General features: G+C 53.6%; 8 protein-coding genes across 8 annotated transcripts; 4 read left to right on the top strand and 4 right to left on the bottom strand.

Annotated features, from left to right (window-relative positions):
• Window positions 1–466: 466 nt before the first annotated feature.
• ISF_08738 (Acetoacetate decarboxylase beta barrel domain protein) lies at window positions 467–4,081 on the top strand (the record flags this gene model as incomplete). The annotated part of the gene is made up of 7 exons (XM_018852341.1): window positions 467–1,142; window positions 1,630–1,651; window positions 1,711–1,828; window positions 1,896–2,025; window positions 2,272–2,417; window positions 2,473–2,630; window positions 2,692–4,081. 7 exons carry the CDS (start codon window positions 467–469, stop codon window positions 4,079–4,081), a joined length of 2,640 nt encoding a protein of 879 aa, XP_018700528.1.
• A 345-nt stretch (window positions 4,082–4,426) lies between these two features.
• Window positions 4,427–4,802, bottom strand: ISF_08737 (metalloprotease 1; the record flags this gene model as incomplete). Its single annotated transcript, XM_018852340.1, has 2 exons — window positions 4,427–4,492; window positions 4,563–4,802. 2 exons carry the CDS (start codon window positions 4,800–4,802, stop codon window positions 4,427–4,429), a joined length of 306 nt encoding a protein of 101 aa, XP_018700527.1.
• Window positions 4,803–6,702: 1,900 nt separating this feature from the next.
• Window positions 6,703–7,345, bottom strand: ISF_08736 (hypothetical protein; the record flags this gene model as incomplete). The annotated part of the gene is made up of 2 exons (XM_018852339.1): window positions 6,703–7,253; window positions 7,315–7,345. 2 exons carry the CDS (start codon window positions 7,343–7,345, stop codon window positions 6,703–6,705), a joined length of 582 nt encoding a protein of 193 aa, XP_018700526.1.
• Window positions 7,346–8,480: 1,135 nt separating this feature from the next.
• ISF_08735 (Heat-labile enterotoxin IIA, A chain) lies at window positions 8,481–9,744 on the top strand (the record flags this gene model as incomplete). The annotated part of the gene is made up of 2 exons (XM_018852338.1): window positions 8,481–9,593; window positions 9,655–9,744. 2 exons carry the CDS (start codon window positions 8,481–8,483, stop codon window positions 9,742–9,744), a joined length of 1,203 nt encoding a protein of 400 aa, XP_018700525.1.
• Window positions 9,745–11,378: 1,634 nt separating this feature from the next.
• On the top strand, window positions 11,379–17,304 carry ISF_08734 (CheY-like superfamily; the record flags this gene model as incomplete). Its single annotated transcript, XM_018852337.1, has 6 exons — window positions 11,379–12,582; window positions 12,653–12,881; window positions 12,946–13,218; window positions 13,540–13,597; window positions 14,170–14,760; window positions 14,818–17,304. The coding sequence occupies 6 exons, from the start codon at window positions 11,379–11,381 to the stop codon at window positions 17,302–17,304; spliced, it is 4,842 nt and encodes a 1,613-aa protein (XP_018700524.1).
• Window positions 17,305–17,653: 349 nt separating this feature from the next.
• ISF_08733 (hypothetical protein) lies at window positions 17,654–18,375 on the bottom strand (the record flags this gene model as incomplete). Its single annotated transcript, XM_018852336.1, has 2 exons — window positions 17,654–18,240; window positions 18,327–18,375. 2 exons carry the CDS (start codon window positions 18,373–18,375, stop codon window positions 17,654–17,656), a joined length of 636 nt encoding a protein of 211 aa, XP_018700523.1.
• Window positions 18,376–21,637: 3,262 nt separating this feature from the next.
• Window positions 21,638–22,375, top strand: ISF_08732 (hypothetical protein; the record flags this gene model as incomplete). The annotated part of the gene is made up of 3 exons (XM_018852335.1): window positions 21,638–21,723; window positions 21,907–22,016; window positions 22,125–22,375. 3 exons carry the CDS (start codon window positions 21,638–21,640, stop codon window positions 22,373–22,375), a joined length of 447 nt encoding a protein of 148 aa, XP_018700522.1.
• A 124-nt stretch (window positions 22,376–22,499) lies between these two features.
• ISF_08731 (Acyl-CoA N-acyltransferase) lies at window positions 22,500–23,321 on the bottom strand (the record flags this gene model as incomplete). The annotated part of the gene is made up of 1 exon (XM_018852334.1): window positions 22,500–23,321. One exon carries the CDS (start codon window positions 23,319–23,321, stop codon window positions 22,500–22,502), a length of 822 nt encoding a protein of 273 aa, XP_018700521.1.
• Between the last annotated feature and the right edge of the window lie 45 nt (window positions 23,322–23,366).

Below are 23,366 nucleotides of genomic sequence, written 5' to 3'. Positions count from 1 at the left end.
CAAAACAGTAGGAAACTGGGCGCACCCAAACGCTTGCTTCGTCTGACTTGAAAATGCAGTTTATTCTCTTGGAGATCTATGGGCTTTGCAGTGGCGACAGACGCAGCTACGAGTTCTCGGAATCCATGCGCAGCGATTTGATGTGGGTATGTTACGGCACCCGCGAGATGAGAAAGACATTGTTTGCGATCTACTGCTAATATTTCACCTTCAGGCGGTGCGGCGATACGCACGACAGAGTCAGCGTACAAACGGTGACGGGCAGGTACAAAACATGCGGTATATTGCAGCCTCTGAACGTTTCGTGACTGAACAATACATACTGACTCGTCGCAGGCTTCTAGAGTGCTTGTATGTGCTCAACTTATACCGCGTAATTCTCATGCGACGACCCGTTACTCTTACGGAACATGACTTGGCGGTGTTGTGCAGTAGTGAGAGAGGGCCAGAGAGTGAGCTGACCGAGATGTCATCCTTCTTAAGTATCGCGGAGGGCCTCGCCACCCCAGGGCAGCTTATAGACCGAAAGGCTCTTCAACTTCACAGCATCCCAAGCCTCGGTGGCTTGAGTACCTACCTCTGGCCAGCGACGCGCAGCTGGTCCAACGAGAGAGCGAATAGTGACGAAGAGCGGCCTCACAATCCTCTGTGGAAGGCAGAATTTGTCGCTCTGGCCTGTGACAAGTGGTGGAATTCTCAACAGCCAAATTCGGACGCATCCGTGACCATTCTGTACCATTGCGTGAAGCTCCTCATTCACGCGGACATTGAGCTGCTGGTGGGATATTTCAGGCATTCCCTAGGGAAGGAGCAGCACTCCCGCTTCCAGCTGCAGGAGTTCCCGTCAGTTCGAGCATGGCTTGATAGCCACAATGCGGCTATTGCCACTTGGCATGCCGACTCCCTACTTTCCGCGGCTGAAGGGTTTCGCTGCCAGGAGAGGAGTACCAACGACGACATGTCACCTGGGGTAGGCGACGGGCGGACCGAGCCGGAGGTGGATCCTGAGTCTCCTCATATACCATATGCTATTTACTATGCGACGTTGGTGCTTTGGGCTCGTCAAGTGACCCGACGCGACAACGACGCGGGATTGACGGGCATCGCGCAGCTAGCCCAGGGCCAGCGGCTCCTTCGAAGGTGTACGTCGCGCATCGCAGGCTTAGTAGAGCAGGTTCTGGGACTATAGGACTGGACACGCAGTATAAAGGACAAACATAGCCGCAATTTGCCTGTATTGTACGGACTGACGTGTATGCTGAGCTTCGTGACATAGCCACTTCTGCAGTAGTACACGGTGCCTGCACTCATCCGTGCATTGGGGCCGTCAGGCTTCTGGATCGTCGGTGCCGATAGGCAATACGAAAAACACCGGAAATGATGTCATATTCGGTGAACCGGAATTGTTCTTTTCGGTGAGTACACAGATCGTTGAGCCGGATAATGATGGGGTAAGTCGGCGTTAGCACAACCCCACCAGTTCCGGATGCTCCCTTACACCCGGATTACCCTACCCCATGGTAATGTTTGGGCAGTACCCTGGCGATGGAGTATTGAAAGATAGAATAGATCCGAGGCTACCGTGTGGAGGCTCGCTGGTAGATGCGGTATACATTTAAGGCACTGCAGTCGCCCTGGTTGGACAACAGCAGTAAGTCATATTTCCTTCGTGCCTCACACATATTCACAGCATATGCAAGTCATGTCCAGCCACGCAACCGCTGGCAGCGACGCCAAAAGCCAGCCTCTACACTTCCTTGTCATTGGTGCTGGTCTCGGAGGGCTAACCGCCGCTATTGCATTGAGAAGGGCCGGGCAACGTGTTACGGTAACACCCGTCATCTGCAGGACCGGTCAAAGCACGAATGGCAGCTAATTGCTTATGTCGAGAGCAGGTTTTTGAGCAGTCTCGACTTGCGAGCGAATATGGGGCTGCTATCAATGTGCCACCTAATGCGAATGGCATTTTACTTCACCTTGGAGTCGATGTTGCTGCTGCTGGAGCGGTGGAGCTGAAAATGGCAAGTCTCGATGAATGAAAATGAGACGCGCAACAAACATAGCTGACTTGGTGAGGTATTAGGCCACAGGATATGACAAAGATGGCCAACGTGTTGGAGAAACTGATTATGCGGCTCTCGCCAAGGGTTGGCAGCACGTAAAGTCAATCCAATGATATCAAAGGGAACCTGTGCTGACCACCCGCGATTTCATCTTAGAGGTACATGTTGGCGCATCGCGTCGACTTACACACGCAGCTTAAAACCACAGCAACCTCCCCCAGTGGCGCTGGGCGCCCAGCGGAACTGAGAGTAGCCTCACGCGTCGCTGACTTGGACCCTCAACAAGCTACAATCACTCTTGCTGATGGAACAGTGGTCGCAGGCGATGTGATAGTTGGTGCGGACGGGATTCATGTAAGAACCCTGACAGTTCCAATGGTGTCGTGCGCAACTAACGTTCTGTCCCTAGTCCACGACGCGGGGAAAACTGACATCTGTCCGGCCTGAACCCTCCGGCAAGAGCGCCTTTCGTTTCTTACTCAACCGTGCAGACGTTATACAGCACCCGAAAATCGACCCTGCGATGATTAAAGACGGGGAGCTTATTTTCTGGTTCCATGCGGACAGGTGAGAGGATATTCTCAGCATGGCAAAACGCCAAGTACCGGGCTAATAATGTACTTCAAAGGCGAATTGTCGTGTACCCGACAAGAAACAATGACATTTGGAACTTTGTATGCATCCATCCCGATCGCAGCTGGGAAAATGACGACAGCAGTTGGAACCGCACCGGCTCCCAAGAGGATCTTCTTCGAGAATACGAGGGATTCGACGAGCGCGCTTTGACACTATTGCGAATGGCAGACCCGTCGATGCTCAAGGTGTGGCGGCTCATGGACATGGACACTGTCGAGGACTGGTGCAGCGGCAGATTCTGTCTACTTGGCGACGCTGCCCACCCCTTCCTCCCGCACCAAGGCCAAGGGGCGGCACAAGCAATGGAGGATGCGGCGTCGCTTGGCGTCGTCTTCCCGGCCGGTACTCCCGCGTCCGAGGTGCCGGCACGACTGAAGCTGTATCAGCAGTGCCGCAAGGTGAGAGCGGTGACGGTTCAGGAGTTGACGCGGCAGGCCGGCGCGGACATTCGCGGCTCCGAGGCGGCCAAGAAGTTAGACCACATGCGAGAGCTCATCCAGCGCAACTGCGGCTACGACGAGCACCACAATTCAATCCACCAGCTGCGCATCTGGGAAGACAGCAACAGACCAAAGCGTTGGCGCATGCCTCTGTCGTTCGGGCCCGCGTCCGGTCCACGCCAGTCTCTCGGCCCTCGCCGCTGGTCCAGCATGGGATCGAGTTTCACTTCGCGCACAATAAGATTCAAGACCTCACGCACGTTGCTCCGGAATCTGCTCCCAAGCACCTCCTTCTTCTTTCTGTCGCCGGATAGCGTCGCGTACGCATCGTATGTCCACACCTCGTTGCGGAACCTGGACTGGCTTGGCGGCAGGGGCTACGACTACATTGCATTGCTGCTGCACGGTGTCGCGTACCGGAAGAAGGACGGCTCTACTGTCCCGGGGTCCTTTGTGAGCGTCATGTGGGAGAATTTGACGGACCCTATCCTTACCGGACGAGAAGAACTGGGCTGTCCCAAGCTATTTTGCGACATCAGAACGGAGCACAATGCCAACAACTGCCTGACCGAGGCGAGCTGGGCAGGAGGAGCGCCATTTCTCAAGATGCAGATGGAGGGCATAAGAGAGACCAACATCGCCGAAGCGGCCGATGACGGTGCGCTGTTGTTTTACAAGTACATTCCCGCCACGGGAAGGCCCGGTGTTGCAGACGTCGAGTACCCTGTCTGCGCCCCAACCCGAATTTGCCAGACCGTCAACCATGTCCAGACAGCGCAGACGGCAAACATCATACTTGATCCGCTCGATGAAGAAACACTACCCACCCTACATCATATTGTGGATAGGTTGGCGGAAATCCCCTTCTTTGAAGTGGCTGAGGCAACTGTTGCCGAGGGTGTCGTTGTGAATGACATGTCGACAGCCTATAGAATAGAGTAGCTAAGCTGCTATTATCACGAGGCTGTTATTCAATAGTGTTGATGGTATAGTTCTAACTATATTGGCTTTCTATAAGTCTGCAATCTTATGATAACTAGCTTGCATTTTGCATTACATGGATGAAGATCGTCGCTAAGCTCACAGGTGAGCCATCACTGTCCAAAAAAATGGGTTGTATTGGCCGACCCATGATGAAATGTGCGCAATACGCCAAAAGAAGCAACAGGAGCTACGACCTGAAGCAACAATGCTCACCTGCGGGGAAGGTACACTGGAAATAATTACCAAGTTGGTCGTGCAGTGCGCCCACGCGATTTCCCATCTCATCATTCTGCGTCCAAGTTTTTAATTATCCGTGATGCCCCAGATCCATGGTTCTTCCTGTTCCTTGGGATTTGGCTGTGTTTCAATCTGTGCGTATGATTTCGGTCAGCCTCTTACACAATGAACTTGGATGATGGCTATCGCTTGAGGTGCCTACCGGGTCGCTTGGACTGGATGCTTGCGGGACGGGAGCAGGCTTGCATCGGAAATCATTGAAATTCAGCTCCTCACAGATGACCTCGTCACAGATATCAAGAGATCCGACCCATTCAAGAGGGGCATCGGGCTTCGACCGCGACTTGTTCCACAGCGCCACCGGCTGCCCCGGCCGGGTCTGGCTTCGCAGCACACGAGAGGCGGAAGCTGTCTGTCGCATTCCGTTCGCAGGCGAGGCCATGTGCGAAGGACTTGGGACCGTCCCACTTGACCTGGCAACCGGCCCAGAGCTCGGATGACGCAGGTAGCCGTGCGCCCTCATTCGCTGGCCCTGGAGATTGGTGAAGCTGTCGCTGGAAGGGCTAGATAAGAGAATTAGCAAGCCTGGTAGACATCGGCGCGGGTGTCGTGGGTGGTGTAGATGGCCAACTCACAAGTAATCCAAGAAATTACGGCCGCCAGGCACCACATTGGAGGACCTCACCCCTGTTATCCTCTCTCCTATCCTCAATGGGAATGCTGCTTGTCACATTCTGTTGCGGCCAGGTATAATCACTGTAATCCCCGTTATCACAGCCCAGGTCCCAAGGGTGATACAGGCCCAGCCAATGACCATCTTCGTGAGTCATGATTTTACCTCTACGAAACCCGGAGTGGTGGCACGCAGGGTGCATGCGTCAGTGGGAACCACATCCTCTCACGATAGCTCGCCGTTGACGCCCCGGGAATAGAAGCTACCCAAAAAAGATTCAGGTCCGCGTACTGGCCCGTTCGCATGGGCCTTGTCAAGGTATTGGACATTGTCGTGCAGTTTCTCACGGTGGCCAAGGTCTCGTTCTGGGTATAGCTCGTGTTGACATGGGTGAATGACAATCCAAACCTCCCAAAGTCCCGGTTCAGGATTTCGACTGCGGATACAACCTCCCCTTCCTGCCCGGAGTTAGCCTGGCACACGCTGTGATGATGGCAACATTGCGTAGCGCCGAGTCAACGTATCGATAGATAACCTCCCTCGACAGTCTTGTTCTCGTAGATCACGTGCCCGAAAACTCGAAAGTTGATATTGATATCAGGGAACTGCTGCGCTTGGCGACTCTCTAGAGACGGCGGAACACTGGTGTTATTTGCAGGTCCAGAATCGTAAAAGGGCGCCGTGTCAGAAGACTCGAGCTCGAGGTCTCCTTGACACAAGGCCTGTGTACCATCTTCAAGAATTGGGTCGGCAGTGGTTGTTGAAGTAACCTGTGCCACCGAAAGGGGAAGCAGAAGAGCCAGAACTCCTGTCATGATAGAAATCAGCTGGAACAGCGTCGCGGACGAGGGGAAAAGTAGAAATCTATGGCGAGAGAAGTAAGTTGCAAGTGAGCTCTTTGGCAATGGTGTGTCGGCTGTGAGGGGTTTTTATCTTCTCATTTCAATACATTTGAAGACTTTTCGTATACTGGAATGGTGGAACCTTCCGTTTTGCAATACGGGGAGCAGACTGGGTAACATTTTCGTGTAAGTAGAATCGAGATGGCTGTGGGTAGGCCTCTCTGGCAAAGCATTCGAGCTGGAGCATTCTAGTTATACCTCGCCGTGACAATCCATGGACAATGTTCGCCACTATTGGCTGTTTGGTGTAGTAATACGGTGGATATAATGCAACCAGACTGCAGCTGCGCGATGCAGTCTCGCGGTGTAGGTGCTCCCCCGCGCTCTTTCACCCGACGGGAACTAAGGTACTCCAGCGTCGTTTCCATAGCACATTAGACTGCGATTCATCTCCTAGCGAAGCATTCGCTGAGTCGACTGGCTATCTGCTGGCCTTGGGCTTTCTGTACAACGCTATGGACACACTCCGGAGAATATGGTGTCTAGATTACGACAAACGCAGCGGAAGGAGCTGCATCCATGTTCTGAAAGACTATTGAGCTTATGGCTATTGAAGATCGCTGAACTAAAGAAAGCGTGTTGAGAGGAAGGAATGCGGTAGATGACTAAATCCGGCGCATCACCGAAGATCCCCTACGCCCCTGCAATAACTACCAATAGTGGCCAAAGGCCTCTAAATACCATCTTCTGACCCAAAAGACACGCTAGCAGGGGATTTCCGCCAGCCATCGAGATATTTGTCTCTGGTGTGGCCTTTTGAAGAGGATTTAGGACTCCGGCGTAACAGAAGGGGTAGAACCGAGGGCAACAGAAGACGTAGAGTCGGGTTCGGAATCGGACTGGGAGGTGGCATCAGACTCCGAGGCGGACTCCCTTTCCCGAGCCTCCTCAAGAGCTAGACGGTTCTCCTCGAGCTTGGACTTCGTCTCCTCGGGGAGACCGTCTCTAGTAGCCTCGAACTCCCTAACAGCATCGTCCTGCTTCTGTTTGATTTCCTGGGGAATCGAGTTATCAGACGCCAAAAAGGCGGCTTCGAGCTCCTTCATGGCCCGCTTTTCAGCTTCCTTGTGCTGATCAGAGATAGCATCCTCAGCGGCCTGAATGGCAGTTTTCATTTTCTCCCAGGCCTGGTCAAGCTCAGGCGAGATGACTCTTCTGTCTTCTTCCAGCTTCTTGATCGCAGCGCTGCTCGGTTTCTCATCCTTGCGCGTATGTAAGCCCATTACCGCCGAGCCTTGGCTGGGAATTCTGGCCCTGGCGAGGACGTCGACTCCACGGCGGTCATTCTGAGTAGTCGCCCCAAGGGCAGACAAAGTCACTAATTTAAGATGTCAGCAAAATAATAACAAAGGTGTGAAAAAACTGATATAAAAACGTACAACTAAGAACCAAGGTATGAATGCGAACCATTATAAATGACAATAGGTGACTTTGATTTAAGAGTAGAATTGCTGATTGATCACTATATGAGATCCAGAGTATTGACAGTTGTATAATATAAACTCGCTCAGCGGAATAGTAAGGGTATTTATATTCAATAGTAGTAAACGGTAGCTTACGATAACATTGAGTCTATGTGACCCTGAGAGTATTCCTTGCAGCGTTTTGTCTTGTGCCCGCGCTTTTTAGACGAACAATGGGTCGTCTCGTATAGTTCACGCAAGCTGAATCGCAGGAGACGAGCAATCTACCTTGCTAAGTTCTCGAGTTCTTGGAGCGCCGAGCTTTCATGCTTGGGAAATTTGAACCGAATCAAGGTCGATATGTCAACGTGTCCCGCGATGTTACCCGATATTAAGCTTCACAATTAACAGATGGCGACATTTGGCCAATGCGGCAACGTTGATTATGCTGTTCCTGCTGCATCTGACTCGCGCTAATCTACACCTATGCTTACAAATATCAACAGTATGTATCTTTTAACAAAAGAAAGTGTAATATCCGTTCGCTTGATAAAAAAAGTATAGTTGCCTGAAATATTCAATGTGCTAGAAAGCGTCCAAATGTGAAAGGGGGTAACTTATGCATTAGCCGCGGTTCATGCCGCGGCTCAAAGATGATGCAACAGCTTGCTTTCGGCATTCAAGTTGCGTGCTTGAGTTTTTCTAGTGCAGGCACAATTTTGCGATAAAACTTAGGACGGGTTAATCGGAGATTTGAGCCAATAAAGCGGCGGAGTAAGGTTCACCGGTGTGGCCGAACTGTGGCTAAGGCAGTTCAAGCGTAATGAAGAAAGCCATGCCGTAGTAGGGTTTAATCTTATGATGTGCTTGTTCAAGCATATAATGTGGGATGAGCCTGTGTAGTTCTGACTCGTCATTTTCATACATGACTTCGGTCATCCCGCCGATATGTGACGAGATGTTAGTATCTATCTGGCTTATAGTTATAGGTAAAGACGAATGTAATAGATAAATAGACCCTAATTATCTGCTATTTATAAAGTCATGTTAATAGCCTGATGTAAAGTTACTCTATCTAGCACGCATTTTACCAATAGACAAGCCAAGTCTCCGATTCATCAGCATACTGCTGCATCGCCAAGATGAAGATTACGACAATCTGTCTTGCCTTGGTCGGGCTCACCAGCGTCAACGCAGCACTAGTTGGCCGACAAATTAAACCTGTGCCACCGTCGGATGGACCAGGGACCCAGATGCTCGACGCAGCGCGTCGCGGCATAGAACGATGGGGGCTGAACGGCGACTTGCAGCCTCCCACCAGTCCTAAACCCCCTCTGCGAGAGATGCCCTTTGGTCTAGGTGTTCCTAAGCCCGGTTCCAAGTATGACCCAGACAAGAAGACCGGAGTGACACGAGTGCCGGGCGAGCCGCTTGGACCGGCGAAGAAGTGCAGGCCATGCAAGAGGAAGAGGCAACTAGACTGTTGTCCCAGCCTGGGCAAGCCTACAAAACCGTCCAAGCCGTCCAAGCCGTCCAAGCCGTCCAAACCGTCCGCGAGCAAACCTTCGTTTCCCAGGGGCAAAACACTCCGGGTGACCCGTGCGTCTGCGAAGGTGGCTGCTATTAGTGTATTGGCGCCGTATGCGCGCGATGTTTATGAAGACATCAAGACGTGGCCGGTACTCGGATATCTTCTACAAGGGTTCGACGATGCGGTGGAATCCCTTCAGGTCGCTATTGGAGGTCCGGGGCGGGACGACATTGACGGAAATGACCTAAAAGCTAGCTTTATTTGCTGGTTAAAAGGAGGAGAGGCCGAAGAGACTATTGCTGGAAGGCCGAACAATATATGCACCCCCTGGGATAAGAGATTCGATAAGGATTTTGAGGAATTGCTGAAGAAAGGCGAGCTTGATAAGGACGTGAAGTTGTGTCAAGGGTACGAGACGCATCACAATCCTTACAAGTCGGTTGAGGACTGGTTCAAAGACAGGTGCAAGGCGCTGTTTGCTTCCAGCGCATATTCGAAGTGGACGTTGGAGAAATGGAGCAATGGACTTAACAAGGCACTGGAGTTTTGTTATAGTGTTCACGACAAGGAGCCGGCCGAGGACGATTTACGGCACAAGATAGAAAAGGACTGCACCGCGTTCCAAGCCAAGGTCGACGAGATTGAGGGCCAGGCGGCGAAAAAAACCGTCAAGAAACCGGCCGTGGGCGTGGGGCTCCCAACTCTCAAGAATAATGGCTGCACTGTAAGTTGATGTCCAAGAACCGGCTCGAGACATTCTTCATACTAACTGGAGGCAACTGCAGTGCAATGCCAGCAAGCTGCAGCCGTTCGACACCCGCTGCGGGAGGTACTGTCGGCTCGTGTACAAGCTCGGCTACGGTGTCCTTGTCTGAGGGTGGCTCGGCATGTGTTCCCTTGGCTGCCTGAAAGGGTCAAGGCCAGGGCGGAGGAGCCTCCTGTCTACTTATTACGCTTCACGCGGTTACCGCCTGCGGAGTTGGAAAGATAGAAATGTTTTGGATATATTCATATGTTTTGTATTGCCATCTCGCCCGTCGTCAGGTTGCCTCGCCATAGCCACCATCTCAGGACTTCTGTGTGATGTGGTCGCGGTTCTGATACTAGGTCCCTACGTGTCACGGAGCTTGAACGTCCATGGTAGTTTCTAGGGATATTCAGCCTTGCCGGCTGCTATCTTTTTGAGGTCGCTGTGGCGAAACAGTCTAATCCAGAGCCGTCTTTAGGCTGGATCGTACATGTCGGGAACTGATACTATTGCCCCTCTATTCATCGAGGTCTGCCGACATACCTAAGAAGAATACTGCAGCCTCTGGTCTTACGGCACGATTACATTCTTTTTTTAAAGACGTAACAGCTGTTGAGATCCATGCCCATTCATTGGTACAGATTTCAGAGACAGTGATATAGACGTATCAGATGCAAGCTTGTCGTAGGCTTGTCTAAGACGGTTTCGCCGCGTGCTCGACGTCCATGTCGCCAGTTATTTGATGTAGTAACCAGTCTTAAACTACTAAGGTCTTTTGAAATACGCATTGAAATGGTACATACGACCACAGGCAGTAGAATAACACCGCGTCCCGTTTGCTCCGCTGAAGTTAAGCTATTGACCGGCAGATTAGTAGTTGGGTCGGTGACGACCAGCGAACACCGGCTGTTGTATGTTTTTATCTTTTGTCGGCTGTGATAAAGCTTGGAGTGAGCTTGTGCTTTTGAGCAATCAAGGCTCTCAACCAACTGTCGGTACTGTTGGTTGCATTAGGGCCGTGGTGGATAGCCTCCGAAGCTAGACATAAAAACTTGGACAAGCATATTGCATAAGGAAAAAGCTTTTGCTATGCATTGGAATTATTCTTTTAAATGATGGCTGGATGGCTGGCCGGCTACTACCCAAGTACTTTTCTACAGAAGTAGCTTATCTGGCAGTTGAAGAAAAGCGCGCCAAGTAAACAACACAAACGTGCGTAACAGTCACGTCAACCACCGCGAATAGGTTTCTCTAAAGGGCTATCTACTTGGACGAAGGAGCCCTAAACAGCTTGGCGACTATACCCTCGGACTTCGCGCCGCTCCGCCTGTACTCGTCCGTGGTGTACAGCGGGTTGCTCGCGTTGGCTTAGACGTCCATCTGCCCGTGGCAGATCTTCTATTAGCCCTCACGCGGGCGTCGATGGTGGGTGGTGGAGGCGAGGGGAGGCGGTGGTGGCGATGCTGCATGTATATTGCAGACAATATTGGATGACAACGGGCCCGGATTGAGCCTCCGGATCCGACGGAGAGGATCCTTGTTTATTTTAAGGCTGTTTTCGCCGGAAAGCGGCAGCTCCCGAACAATGTGGACGCACGGGTAAGTCGTACATAGGTAGCCATCGCCTCTTGGTAATCGAGCATTAATTTCTTCTCGGTATCGACGTTTTACAGTACGGTGGGCTTTCGCGATCAAGCCCATGTTTTGCCCGCTTTGGTGAACAGAATCGCCTCAAAATTGGACGCAATCTTAGCCGCCATCATGCAAACATGGGGTTTTGATGTCTGCTGCGATGGGATCACGCTCACAAGAGAGCACATGGAGAGGAAGAGGCAGGAAGAGCTGCAGCGACAGCAGCTCGAGAAGCTGCTCAGCATGGAGAGGCCACCCATGGGGCCGGCGATGGACGGCGTGCTATGGAGCCGATGCCAGCCTTCTGAGATGTGCGATATGCCTGTTCTTAGCATCTTGAAGCTTGAGCTGAGGCAGGGGATGGACATCCAAGATGCTACGGGTGCGCTTTGCAAGCTTTGGGCCGCCGTGTTGCGATACATTCGCTCCATGCCCGGCTGTGTTTTCTTGCGGTGGGGAGTCACGCGACCCGACGGCAATACCATCTTTTGCTTCATTCAATGGAAGAGCAGCGCTGCATGGCACGAGTTTCAGAAATCGCCTGGGTTTCAACCCATGACTGCTTTTCTTGCCTCTAACGTCTGGAATCGACACGTCAAGCTGGGCGCGCCTGCCATTGCTGCTGCTACCCAGTGGACACGGGTGGTCACGATCTCGTTTGACGCCTTTGTGGATGGCGACGAGAAGAAAGAATTTCACCAGGAATTCTGCTCGCGCTTCGATTCCACGAGCCTCTGCTCTGGCTGGCTAGAGCACAACGCCGTCGTCTTCGCCGAGCATACGGAAGCGCAGGCCGCTACGGCGCGAACCCCGACCATTTTCTTCAGTCTTTTGGATAAGAACGGAAGCAGCCCTGAGCATTTTAGAGATGATGTGGATTTTGCAACAATATCGGGGATCGAACGAGAGACTCACTCGCACTTGATTCGTTTTACCGAGGACGCGGCGACAGCTGGGCCGGTGGTGCCGCTGCACAACTCGCCTGGCGACACAATTGCATGGATTTGCGACACAGATTTGCTTCAACATACTGCAGCGGCAATAGCGCTTCCATCTTCCGAAAATACACAGAATACAAGGTTTCCAGGCCCGCGAGCAAGTGAGTGCAGTCAAGGGGACCTGAACGAGGATGGGGAGCTTCCGGAGCTACCCGCTCTCAGCCCTCCTCCACACAACAGTCTGCTGAAAGTTGCCTGGATACGCTTGCACGAGATCTCATCTGCGGAGGCTGTTCATGAAGCGTTGCATCATCCGCTGTCAAAGTTAAAGGGGTACCAGATGGGGACGTGGGCGCTGGACCATGAGCGGGACTTGGTCGTGGCCATCATCACCAGTAAGAGACGCAAGGAGGCAGACGCACAATTTCTTTTGCTCCGACTAATAATCCTTGTGTTGAAATTTAGTGTGGCGTTTTGACGAGGACGAGGCATCCAGAGAGCGCTACCATGCCACGCTCAAGTCGTTGGTTCGAGCATCGCCGCAAGTCGACCAAACGTGGGTGCTTGAACATCGTTCGATGCCTGCCTCCGTTTGGATGCACGAGTATACATGCATGGAAATCAACACCTTCCATGTGCCGAATGACCCCGGATACCAAGGTCTCTTTACAAGCGCAGTATCGCGGTGGAAAAGGTAATCCAAACTGTGCGTGTCCTCATGAAGAAAACTCACGTTTAACAATTTGCTTTTTTTCCAGTTCCATGGTAGCAAACCGGCAACGCAGCCAGCACAACGCAGGGGCTTGTGACGAGGAGGCTGTCGGGGGCTGGGATCCCGCCGTGGACGAGAACGAGATGCTCCGGTACACGTGCGTCGTGCGATGGGAAAGCCCGACTGCTCGGAGGGAGTGGTATGCGAGGCTGTACGATGCGCCGTACGCGTCCTTTGGTCTGAACCTGGACGCGCTGAAGATTGGCGCGTCTGGTGGCATACAAACTCAGCTGCTGCAGTTCCAGAGCAATTATCAAATGTACGTGGAGTATATCAGACCAGTATGCCCATAAGGTTTGAGTACCGAATTTTGCTGGCGATGTACTATTGTTAGAAAAGATTAGGTGGATGGTTAAAAATGACAGCAATTGACGGAGGCGAAGATCTGGTACTTTAGCTAACCAGTCGTAGGTATTGATGTAAATAGCTGTTCTCATCATCACTAGCCAAACTATCGTGCTCAAAAAAGGAAAAAAAGGAAAAAAAAAAGACGGAAACGAGACCCGTTCCTGTCGTAAAAAGGAAGAGCGTATCTGTACGCTGTTGGTTGATTGAAATACACTGCAGGGTGACATACCAGGGCTGAGGACAGCGGCGCGGGTGTTTTCCTCGGAGAGTTGATGAATGCACTGCCACTGGTAGGCCGAGGGGATACTTTTCGTCTTATCATTTAGTCTTTTTATCATCAGCACAGGATATTTGTCGCAGAAACGATACTAGCAATGGTCGAGTTCTTGTGATTGCTTGACGATCACCCAGAACAAGGCCAGTACGAATACGGCAACAACCAGCTCCGGAGCAAGTGCTCCGCAGGACAAAAGGACATGTGCCGTGGCTGTAGAACCTCACTCAACAATCGTGCCACTTACACAGTGTAGCTTCAGTTTCAAAGCCGAAAAAAATGCTGTTGAATTACCATTTAAATTTCCAATTTATCCAGAACATGGTCTGGCAGAATGCCATTCCGACCTTTCTCGCTTCGCCGTTTCCTAGAACCACCACGTTGGTAACTAGTGGCACGCTGGCAGGCGCCGATTGCAACTACCATCTCGATCGTGCTTTTGTGGGTTATTATCAACAGCGAAGTAAGTATTGAACGGGGACAGATTCTAGAACACCTCTAGGCTGCTGCCCCGCAACCGTTACTGGATGGCCAGCTCAATCTCACTTTTTACTCTTCTTCCTCATACATAGTTCGCACTCGCTCTAGGGTCATTCCATCAGCGCCCGTTCGCCCGTACCTGCTGCGACTCACACGACTGCGCGGCTCGCGTCTCGCTGCGCGCCGCCCCGAATGCAGTTCTTCTTCCCCAGGGCAGACGCCAGTCTCTTGACGCCATCGCCAGACGCCATAGCCGACGTTCCTCCCCCGCGGCCCACGACCGTCGGCCCGGTCTTCGATGCCGAGAATGTGGGGCGCCCGGTCGAGCCGTGGGTGCCGGAGCTGGCGAAATGCATCTACCCGCCCAAGCTGGATCCGTACGCGGTGTCGTCGGTGCCGGAAGAGACGGCGGTGCCCCTCGACTGCCGCTACCTACGGGCTCGTCTAGCCAAGAACGAGCGATTAAGGCTCTCCATGCTGTGGTACTATGGGCGGCACCTCGAGGAAGAGCCGGAGCTGCTCGCCGGCCTCCAGGAAAAGGCATGCCTCGCGCAGGAGTCGTCAGGGTGGGAGTTTGCCGTCATCGGATTGCTCGATGTCAACGTCTACGTTCGCCTGGTGACGGTCGGTGGTCTCGAGTTGGGCATCTTACCCCGCGGCGAGACCATCTGCGCGCACACTGTCACACAACCGCCTGGCGTACGTGCCCTGTCCCTACATGAAACGGTCTCGTGAAACCCCGCTAACATTAAGCAGAGCGTCTTCCTCCTTCCAAGTCTTCAAGAGGACTGGCGGTTCCGCGACTGCCCCTACGCCGAGAAAGGCGGGCTGGCAGCTTACGCTGGCATCCCCCTTCGAATGCAGCACGAGTCCGGCGAGTGCGTCGGACTGGGTTCGATCTGCGTCGCCTCGGCCACGAGCCAGCCTCCATTATCGCAGCAACAGCAGCAGACGCTCACGCGGCTCGCCGACTGGGTCGTGGCGGACATTGTGCAGTGCACACGCACGCAGCGCCAACGGGAGCGCCGTCGCCTTGCCGAACTCGTTGAAAGTGTCGAGAATGGAAGCGGTTTCCAGGATTCTCACGCAGCGGTGCTAGGGATTCTCCAAGATGCCTATCCAGGAGAGGTCATCCGTATACAGCCATCCGACGCAGATCGCTGCGACGTCAACTGGCCGGAGGTCCTGCCACCAGGTCTCAAGAACGGTCTGTGGGAAGACACCGCCTACATTGACGAGATCATCGCCACGTCGAACCAAAACGAGACTCCCACAGACAGGGTAGTGCGTCTCATGTCCTCGCAATGCGACACGGAGCTGGGCCATTCACTGCTCGTTGTTGGCACCAAAGATTTCCGACGCATTTTTGACGATGTCGACGCTTGGTTCATACAGACTTGCGCAAATCTAGCAACTCGAGTATGGCAAAAGCGCCTCCTAACCGAAGCCATCAAAGCGAAAGAAAATTTTCTTCGAGGTGTATCGCACCAATTAAGAACCCCGATTCATGGGATTCTCGGTGCCGCCGAGCTGTTGTCCGAGGAATTAAGGGCCATTTCGTTATCTGAGATGTCGAGGTCAGCATTAATAGATGCGGAGAGTGCCCCCATTGCGGGAAAAACGTCACTTTATCTCGACACAATCTCCGGAGCTGGCCGAGAACTCATGTCGACCGTTAACAGCATGATCACATTGAATAGATGGGCTGACATTGCACTGGCGGAAAGACGGTACGCCATGCACGACGTTGGCGATTTGGAAGGGGCGCTATTGAAGCAGGTGTTGGAAGCGTCCGTCAGCCAAACAGGAATGAATGCCTCCGTATTCTGCCACTGTGAGGTCCCAACCGGTAAGCTCCTGACGGACATGAACCTGTTGCGAGATTCCATCTGGCCTCTGGTCCATAATGCAATCCAAAACACACCCGAGGGAGTTGTCACAATCAAATTCTCGATGCGGCCGGGCACAGAGACATTCATGGTCGATGTGGAGGATACAGGGCGTGGCATTCCCCCGCAGGACCAAGAGCGCGTCTTTCAGCTCTATGAAAAGGTCGATGAGCATTCGACAGGCGCCGGACTGGGATTGACAATTGCCGTCAAGTTTGCTGCGCTGCTGCATGGCTCGGTCGAGCTCGTCTCGTCGCGGGTCGGCCACGGTACGCACTTCCGAGCGACATTCGACGACATGATTCATGCAGTCTCTGCCAACCCTCCGGTCGCAGCACCAGCAGCTTCATTCAAGCATTTACCGCCAAATTACGACAATCTGGACAAGAACTCGTCTTGCCGTACTCTGTCTTCAAATTTTGCCGAGTTTCTAACCCGCATGGGCTTCGCGTCGGATCGCTCTGCGGATTGTTTCACGATATTCGAGTACAGCAGCGACATAGAGAAACTTCGTGCCAGGACGGCAGTGCTCCTAGAGCAGGTTGCGATCTGTTTAGTGCCACAGTCGGTCGACGCCGGGTCCCTTGAAAGCCTGCCCAGAGTCGTTTACGCGACACCGCCATTTTCGAGCTTGCGGCTTGTCAGTGCGCTTCAGATGGCCGATGAGATGAGCGCGATGTTGCGCTCGTCAAAAGCCGTCGAAACTGATCCTGTCAATGAGAAGAAAGGTCTTGGCGGTCTTGCTTCACCGTCCACTATAGATGAAGGCTACAACTCCATGGATGGGTCATCGCCACTACCTCGGAGTGACCAGTCCAGCCAGGTCGAGCTTGGCAGAGAAACGTCGAATTCGTTCTTTTCGCCCACCTGCGAGTCCTCAGCCGGGTCAGCGTCTCAAAGCGCACCGCCTCGGCCACCGACGAGATCGGCCGCGCCGATGGTGCTGGTGGTGGACGACAACCTGGTCAACCTGGGCATCCTGCAAATGTACTGCAAGAAGCGCGGACTGCCTTTCCTCAGCGCGACCGACGGCAAGCAAGCCGTCGACGTCTTCTCAAAGCACAAAGCTTCGCCTGCAGCGAGCGACGCGCCTATCGAGCTGGTTCTCATGGATCTGCAGATGCCCGTCTGCGACGGCCTAGACGCCACAGCGCAGATACGCGCTCTGGAGCAGGACAATGCCTGGGCCGCGAGCGTCGTCCTCATGATCACGGGCCAGGACAGCCAGGCGGACCGGCAGGCGGCGAGCGCGGTTGGGGCGGATGATTACATGGTCAAGCCTATTGGCATTGCGCGGCTGGACGCTAAATTGAAACGGTATTTTCCTCTATTCAAGACTCAGTCTGCGAGGTAATGTTTTCAGCTGGCCAAAAAAAATGAAATTTAATGTTTGAAGATCTGGTTGTTCATGGCGTTGAATATTTGCGACAGTAGGCGTTGGATTGGTAGTCAAGATTTTCGAGAAAAGACTTGTGAAAACGATAATGCTTTGACAGGTGATCTGTATGTTAGCTTGTTAACAGTATGTTGTGATATATACCAATGGGCTCTTTTTCCCACAGGCTGGCTGGAACAGCCTACGATCTTTCGCGGTCCAGCTTTCTCCGACAACACCGACGGCCTGGACAACTGCGACAGGCCATTGCCTCAATGGTCAACCAGACGGGAACCGAAAGGTTGAAAATATGCGCCCAGTAGGCGCGTCAAATAGTCAGCAGGTTGCCACCTCTCATCATCCGATCGACGCTGTTCTGCACGGTCTGGAAGCGGGTGATGCCGCACGACTCGCTCTCCAGGTGGTTGAGGATGGCAGCCAGTGTCTTGAATTCACGACAATTGCGATTCGGGCAGCGATAGAGCTTCTCCTCGTCTACCCCCCACCCCTTGGCGTCAGTGATGTTCCCTCTCGTCCTATTCATGCAAGGGTCGAGAAACTCACGAGCTCCCGAGTTCAGGTGCTGGTTCAGCCCGTGCAGGCAGCCAAACTCGCGGGTGCGGAGGTAGAACTCGAACGCGTAGCCGTTCCAGGCGCGCTCCGTCGCCTCGTGCCGGTGCGAGACCTCACAGTCCAGCAGCTTCTTGGCGATGAGCCCCTGCGGGTCCTTGCTGCGCACGAAGCGGTACGTGGAGTCGCGATCGGTGTGGACTCGCGGGCACGCGTTGGTCTCGAGGAGGTGCTCGAGGCCGGTGGTGGTGGTGAAGTCCCCGCCGGCAGTAGGGTAGGGGGTAGGACACGCTGGCACCTCTGTGGCGGTTCGAGTTGAGATGCTGGCGGTGGCGGGCGAGCGTTCTGCACGCGGATCGCATCTCAGATGGACATGGCCGTCCCCCTTCCCGCGACGGTTTGGGGCGGGCTACTAGCCGGGGCAAACTCACCATGCGCAGATTGTTGTAGCTTTGGACTTGGTATCATGTGCTGGTGCATGGCGTGCTCCGTGTTAAACACTCGCCTGCAGGCCGGGCACTCGTAATCGGAATAATACATTGCGGCTGGATGAGTTGTCGTATGACACTTTTTCTTTGTCTCCTTTGTCTTTTGCTCCAAGGTGATTCGAAGTCAATAATGTGAGATGAAAGATAATTAAGGGCAGTTTCGCCGTTTGTCTCGAGCATGACAAGTACGGGCATGAATCACGTGATAGAGTGCAACGGAAAGTGATGAGCCTGACGTCAATCAGTAGAATCAATTCAAATGGTCTTAGGTAGTATAAGTGAGGAATTGTTCATATTTTCGTAAATGCGCATAATAATACTCCTGGTGCGCTGTGAATCGACCCTCATGCTCAGTAACGCAGGTTTCACTGCTTTGTGGTGAAGCCGCTATGTTTGTTTCAACAAAGACGGCGCCCAATGCTTGAAAGTTTTGTATTTTGTACTAATATAGGCCTGGCTAATTTGTACACATAAGACAATAAATAGCCTTACTGTTTCTTGTCGCGGTTTCTGTATAGCGGTCAGCGTGCCGTGTTGGTTCATTGTTGATACCCTGGAGGCAACAGTCAATCTCACAGCCAACCGGTGGCCTCGACTCGTGGGATGATAAATTCTGGATTAAAGGCGACTGGCAGCTGAAACGGTATTTCGTGGCTTGTAAGGCGGATTTGGGACTTGGAGGTGGCGGGGAAGTTGATTTGCGATGGTTGAGCTGTTGTTGAGGCTAACCAACAGGCCATTTGTACCTGGCCGATGTCATGTACCAACCTGAGTGGCTGCACGGTGACGAATTAATACAGAAAACGGAGATAAAAGCCACGCGTACACCCGCAGCTTGTACTTTATTTATCACAGTTACTCAGGGCGCTAGGGTGCCTTTTATTAGCACCTGGCCTCGCACTGTTGCTGGATGTGCCACGAGTGTGTATCACTGAGCGTTGATGAGTCTGCGTCGGCGAATGGCAGCATGTAAAGCCGACTTTCTAGGCGTTGTATAGCTTATGTAACGTCTAGAGTGCACTACCATGGGAGGCCGCCAGTCGTGTTGCCAGCTGTTACGTTGTGGTACGTGGCCAAGGAGAGAAGATGCTTGTACAAGTAAGAAGATCCGTCTCTCACGCCTCTTCTCCTGCTCAAACACCTGCGCATGTGTACTTGGTACTTATTTATTCAAGTGTAAAAGCAATCCAACACAGCCTCGTCTCCCTTCCTCACCCATCCATCACCTCCTCGCCTCTCTTCCTCACTCACCCATCAACCCACGATCAAAATCACCTGCAATGCCTACTTCTCGATATGGCAGAACTTGCAGTAGTCAAGTTGCAGGGAAGGGCCGCCCTCCTCGCTTTTGTTTGTCTGGCTTCGATTCTTGTGCTTCTTTATCGTCATTCTGCTGAACGCTGTCTTTCTCGGCATACTCAACACAAATGAACTTCCTATCCTATCCACACAAACCTGATCGTCACTGAAGTCTTGGTAGCTGTTGCTTTTCTCTACTACATTTTCGCTTTGTTCCTCAACTTATTTCTTGTCACTACGAAGGGTAGAGCCATCACCATGGTCGGCCTCCTTGCGCAATGTTTTCCTTTGGCAGTCAGTCTTTACATTCTTGTGGCTTATAAGAGTGGCCTTGGAAGTTGCAGCAGCTACGAACAAACACCATTCAAAAAAGTCACCGGCACTGAGGACTTGCCCACCGTGAATAATTCCTGCGGAATGCAGGCGGGCATCGCTGTCTTCGTGGCCTTCGCAACGTGAGTTCATCAGTACCCCCATGCTTCCCTGACTAATATCTTCTACGCAGGGCTATCTCTAGCCTAACCTTCCTCTTATTTTTGTTTCTCCTCTGCGAAGATTGCCTCATCAAAGGACGACAAAATCAGGACTTTACTCTCAGATCATTATCCTCTTCTTAAACTGCACTCAGGTGGCAGGCTAAACACGGCACACGGTATGGAGATTATGGATACATAGATAGTCGATTGCATAATATTACTTTATTTCTATATCTTCTTTCATTTTTGACTAGACTGAGGAGTACAACCACAAACATGAGTTTGCGTCTTCTCACGACTTACGACTTTCAGAGCCACGTAGATGTAGCACGCGGCTTCAGACACCTTTCTGTCACTGCGTACGGGGAGGATCATTGAATATCCTCCACGGCTATACTGGGGGAGTAACTGGAGTGAAGGGTGGTCATACAGCGTCCAACAGTGGTGGCATAATGCAATGTTTTGGCTGTTGGACGAATATGGCTTTTGGCAACGACTGCGTGGTCAGCCTGTTTAGGAGTGACGAAACAGTGACGGCCTTTATCCACTGTGGAAGCTTGTACCCGCTTATGTGCTATGGAGCAGATCGGCCTTGGAGTGGGAGTGCTGGGGCGGAGGGATCGAGGGGTTCTGGCTGTTCTCGGCTTGAGCGGTGCGGGGCGCGCGTTGGGTTGCGTGGTGTTGAGCCAGCGAGGATGGAACTGTGTGAGAGGATTTGTCTGTGATGTGATAAAGCGTATGCAAGGAGTTAATGGATGGATGGGCTGAGGAGAGAGGAGGAGCGGACGAGACCGTGGGTGTGGCTGAGGCCGTGGCGCAGAGCATTTTGGCGGGCCGTCGAGGATGGCAGCTGGCGGAAGCTGAGGCTGGTGAGGTGATTACTGGTATGTATAGAAGTCAAGGCTCATCACTGAAAATAATCAAAAAGGCAGGATAAAGAGACTTTATTTACGGATAGAATTTTGTTTTTGTTTTAATCATTGACAGACTTGGTCAATGTCAATGCCAAAAGGCGCGACAAGCTGAGGTTGCCTTGCCAGCTGCCAGGCGTCTGCGCACCCCCTAAACCCCTCAAACACCGCTAACAGCACCCCCCAACAAACAGAGGCGCTCGTGTTCTGCGCCGCACTAGCAAATACTCCGCAAACAACCCATAGTAACCTGTTAGATCACCCACTTCAGCACGCCCCCAGCTTTTCGCTGCCGGGCTTTGCTTTGGCCTGCTCAGTCCGTCCAAAGGCTGGGTCGCTCGCTCGCCCACCCTCCCTCTCATCCGCCGTCCCTCTCTTCTCTGCTCTTTCTTTTCCCTCTTCTTCTTCTCCCACACATCACCTCTTTTCCCTTCACTATCGTTGCATCTGATAGCTCTGCTGCTATCTGCTGCGTGGTGGTTGTCCGAATTCCATCACACACGTTTCGTTGCTCGCTGCGCTCCTTCGTTTTATTCTCTCACCCGCTTACACCAACCCACCAAGCACTATGTCTACCCGCAAGAGAAAGCAAGAGGACGAGGAGGATGAGCTCGTGTCTCTCCCCGAAGAGTCTGACGGCGAAGAGGAACCCGAGTATGTTTTTTCTTTTGCTAATTTTGGTCTTGCATTGTCGCAATGGCTGCGCTGCGCGGCTGGCTCGTCAGCAGCCAAAGTTGTTTGCGCCTGCCACCCATCGCATCGCGCAAGCCAGCCAATTCATCACCAAACTCGGCATTCATCATTAAATTACACTTGACTTTATGCTGACGCAATTAGATACATTTCCTCCGAGGATGGTGACGACTACGAAGATGAAGAAGAGGAGGGCGAAGATGCCGAGGCTGAAGGCGAGGATGCCGAGGACGACGACGCCAACGGCCAGGATGGTAAGTCATCTCCACAGATTGCGCGCAACTTCCAAACGCATTGGTGACACTTTGCGACCTCGGCGCATACCAACGCACCTGGCAAAACACCCACTAACACGCGCCCAGACGATGCGCCGCCTGTAAAGAAGCGCAAGACGGCCCCTACCGCCGACGAAGAGGAGGAGGAGGAGGAGCAGGAAGAGGAAGAAGCCGAGGCTGAGGACGACGCCGAGGACGACGGTGACGCAGACGAGGACGCCGAAGTCACCAAGGCCACCAACGGCGATGCCCACAAGACCGTCAAGGACGTCGACGCGCCCGCCGCCGCCGAGGCTGAGACGGAAGCCGTCGCGGCCGGTGGCGATGAGGAGGAGTAAAGAGATGGAATCTAGCTCGGATAATTTAAAATACAGTTGGATGTACTCGCTTGCCTTCTATACCAGTCTAATCTGCAATAACTTTTGTGTCTCGTGCTCTCTTACAAGTCAACCTCCTCCCCGCCTATATAACCAACAGCTTCCAGATGTACCCAAACTCCTCCAGCCCCAGCGTCCGCGCAACGGCCTGCGACGCGGCATTCTCCCTCGCCGTGCTGTAGAAGAGTGTCCTCGTCTGCGGCGGGTGCGCCGTCGCCCACGCCGCCACGGTGCGCGCCGCCAGCCCCCGGCCCCTCCAGTCCTCGCGCGTCCAGATGCCGGCCTCGGCCACCTCGTCGTTGCGCGCCGGCGTGTGGCACACGCACACGATCTCTCCCACGGCCCCCCCCTCCTCGTAGACAGCCACGGCCCACGTCGGCGCACCCGGCGCCGTCATCGCCTCCGCCCACCCTGCCTCCTCCCAGGTGCTCGGCCGCGACAAGCCCGCCACCAGCGCCCTGTCCCCCTCCCGCGCCGAGGTGACGACGCGCACGCCCGCCGGCAAGCCCTCACCCCCCGCCCACGAAAAAGCGCGGCGCATAGCGTCCGGCACGATCCACGTCGGCCCGCCGGCGATTGCGTGGCTCGGCAGGCCCAGCGCGTCCTGCAGGTGCACCAGCACCGCGGGCGGCGCGGCGCCGTCGGCGCGCAGCCGGAAGAGCCGCGGGAGATCGGCGAGCGCCGCGGCGGCGCGCGCGACGACGGTCTCCGGGGAGGCGGCGCAGCGGGAGGCGAGGGATGGGCTCAGCGCAGTGACGACGCCGCCGGCGTGGCGGACGGAGCAGATGAGCAGCGCGTGCAGGGCGGGGTCGCGGAGGACGTGCGAGGAGGAGGTGGGTGTGGGCTCGAGGCCGAAGATGGCGTCGGCTTCGAGGGTCAGGAGTCGGACGTGGTTGTCGTTTGCCATGGGGAACGGGAATGTAGATGGGCAAGAAGATGAGGAGGGGGGGGG

The sequence above is a fragment of the Cordyceps fumosorosea genome, assembly GCF_001636725.1.
Source record: "Cordyceps fumosorosea ARSEF 2679 chromosome Unknown scaffold_34, whole genome shotgun sequence".
Taxonomy (NCBI): Eukaryota; Fungi; Ascomycota; class Sordariomycetes; order Hypocreales; family Cordycipitaceae; genus Cordyceps; species Cordyceps fumosorosea.
Note: the sequence above shows the minus strand (reverse complement) of the source record. Positions and strands in the feature narration are given on the sequence as shown.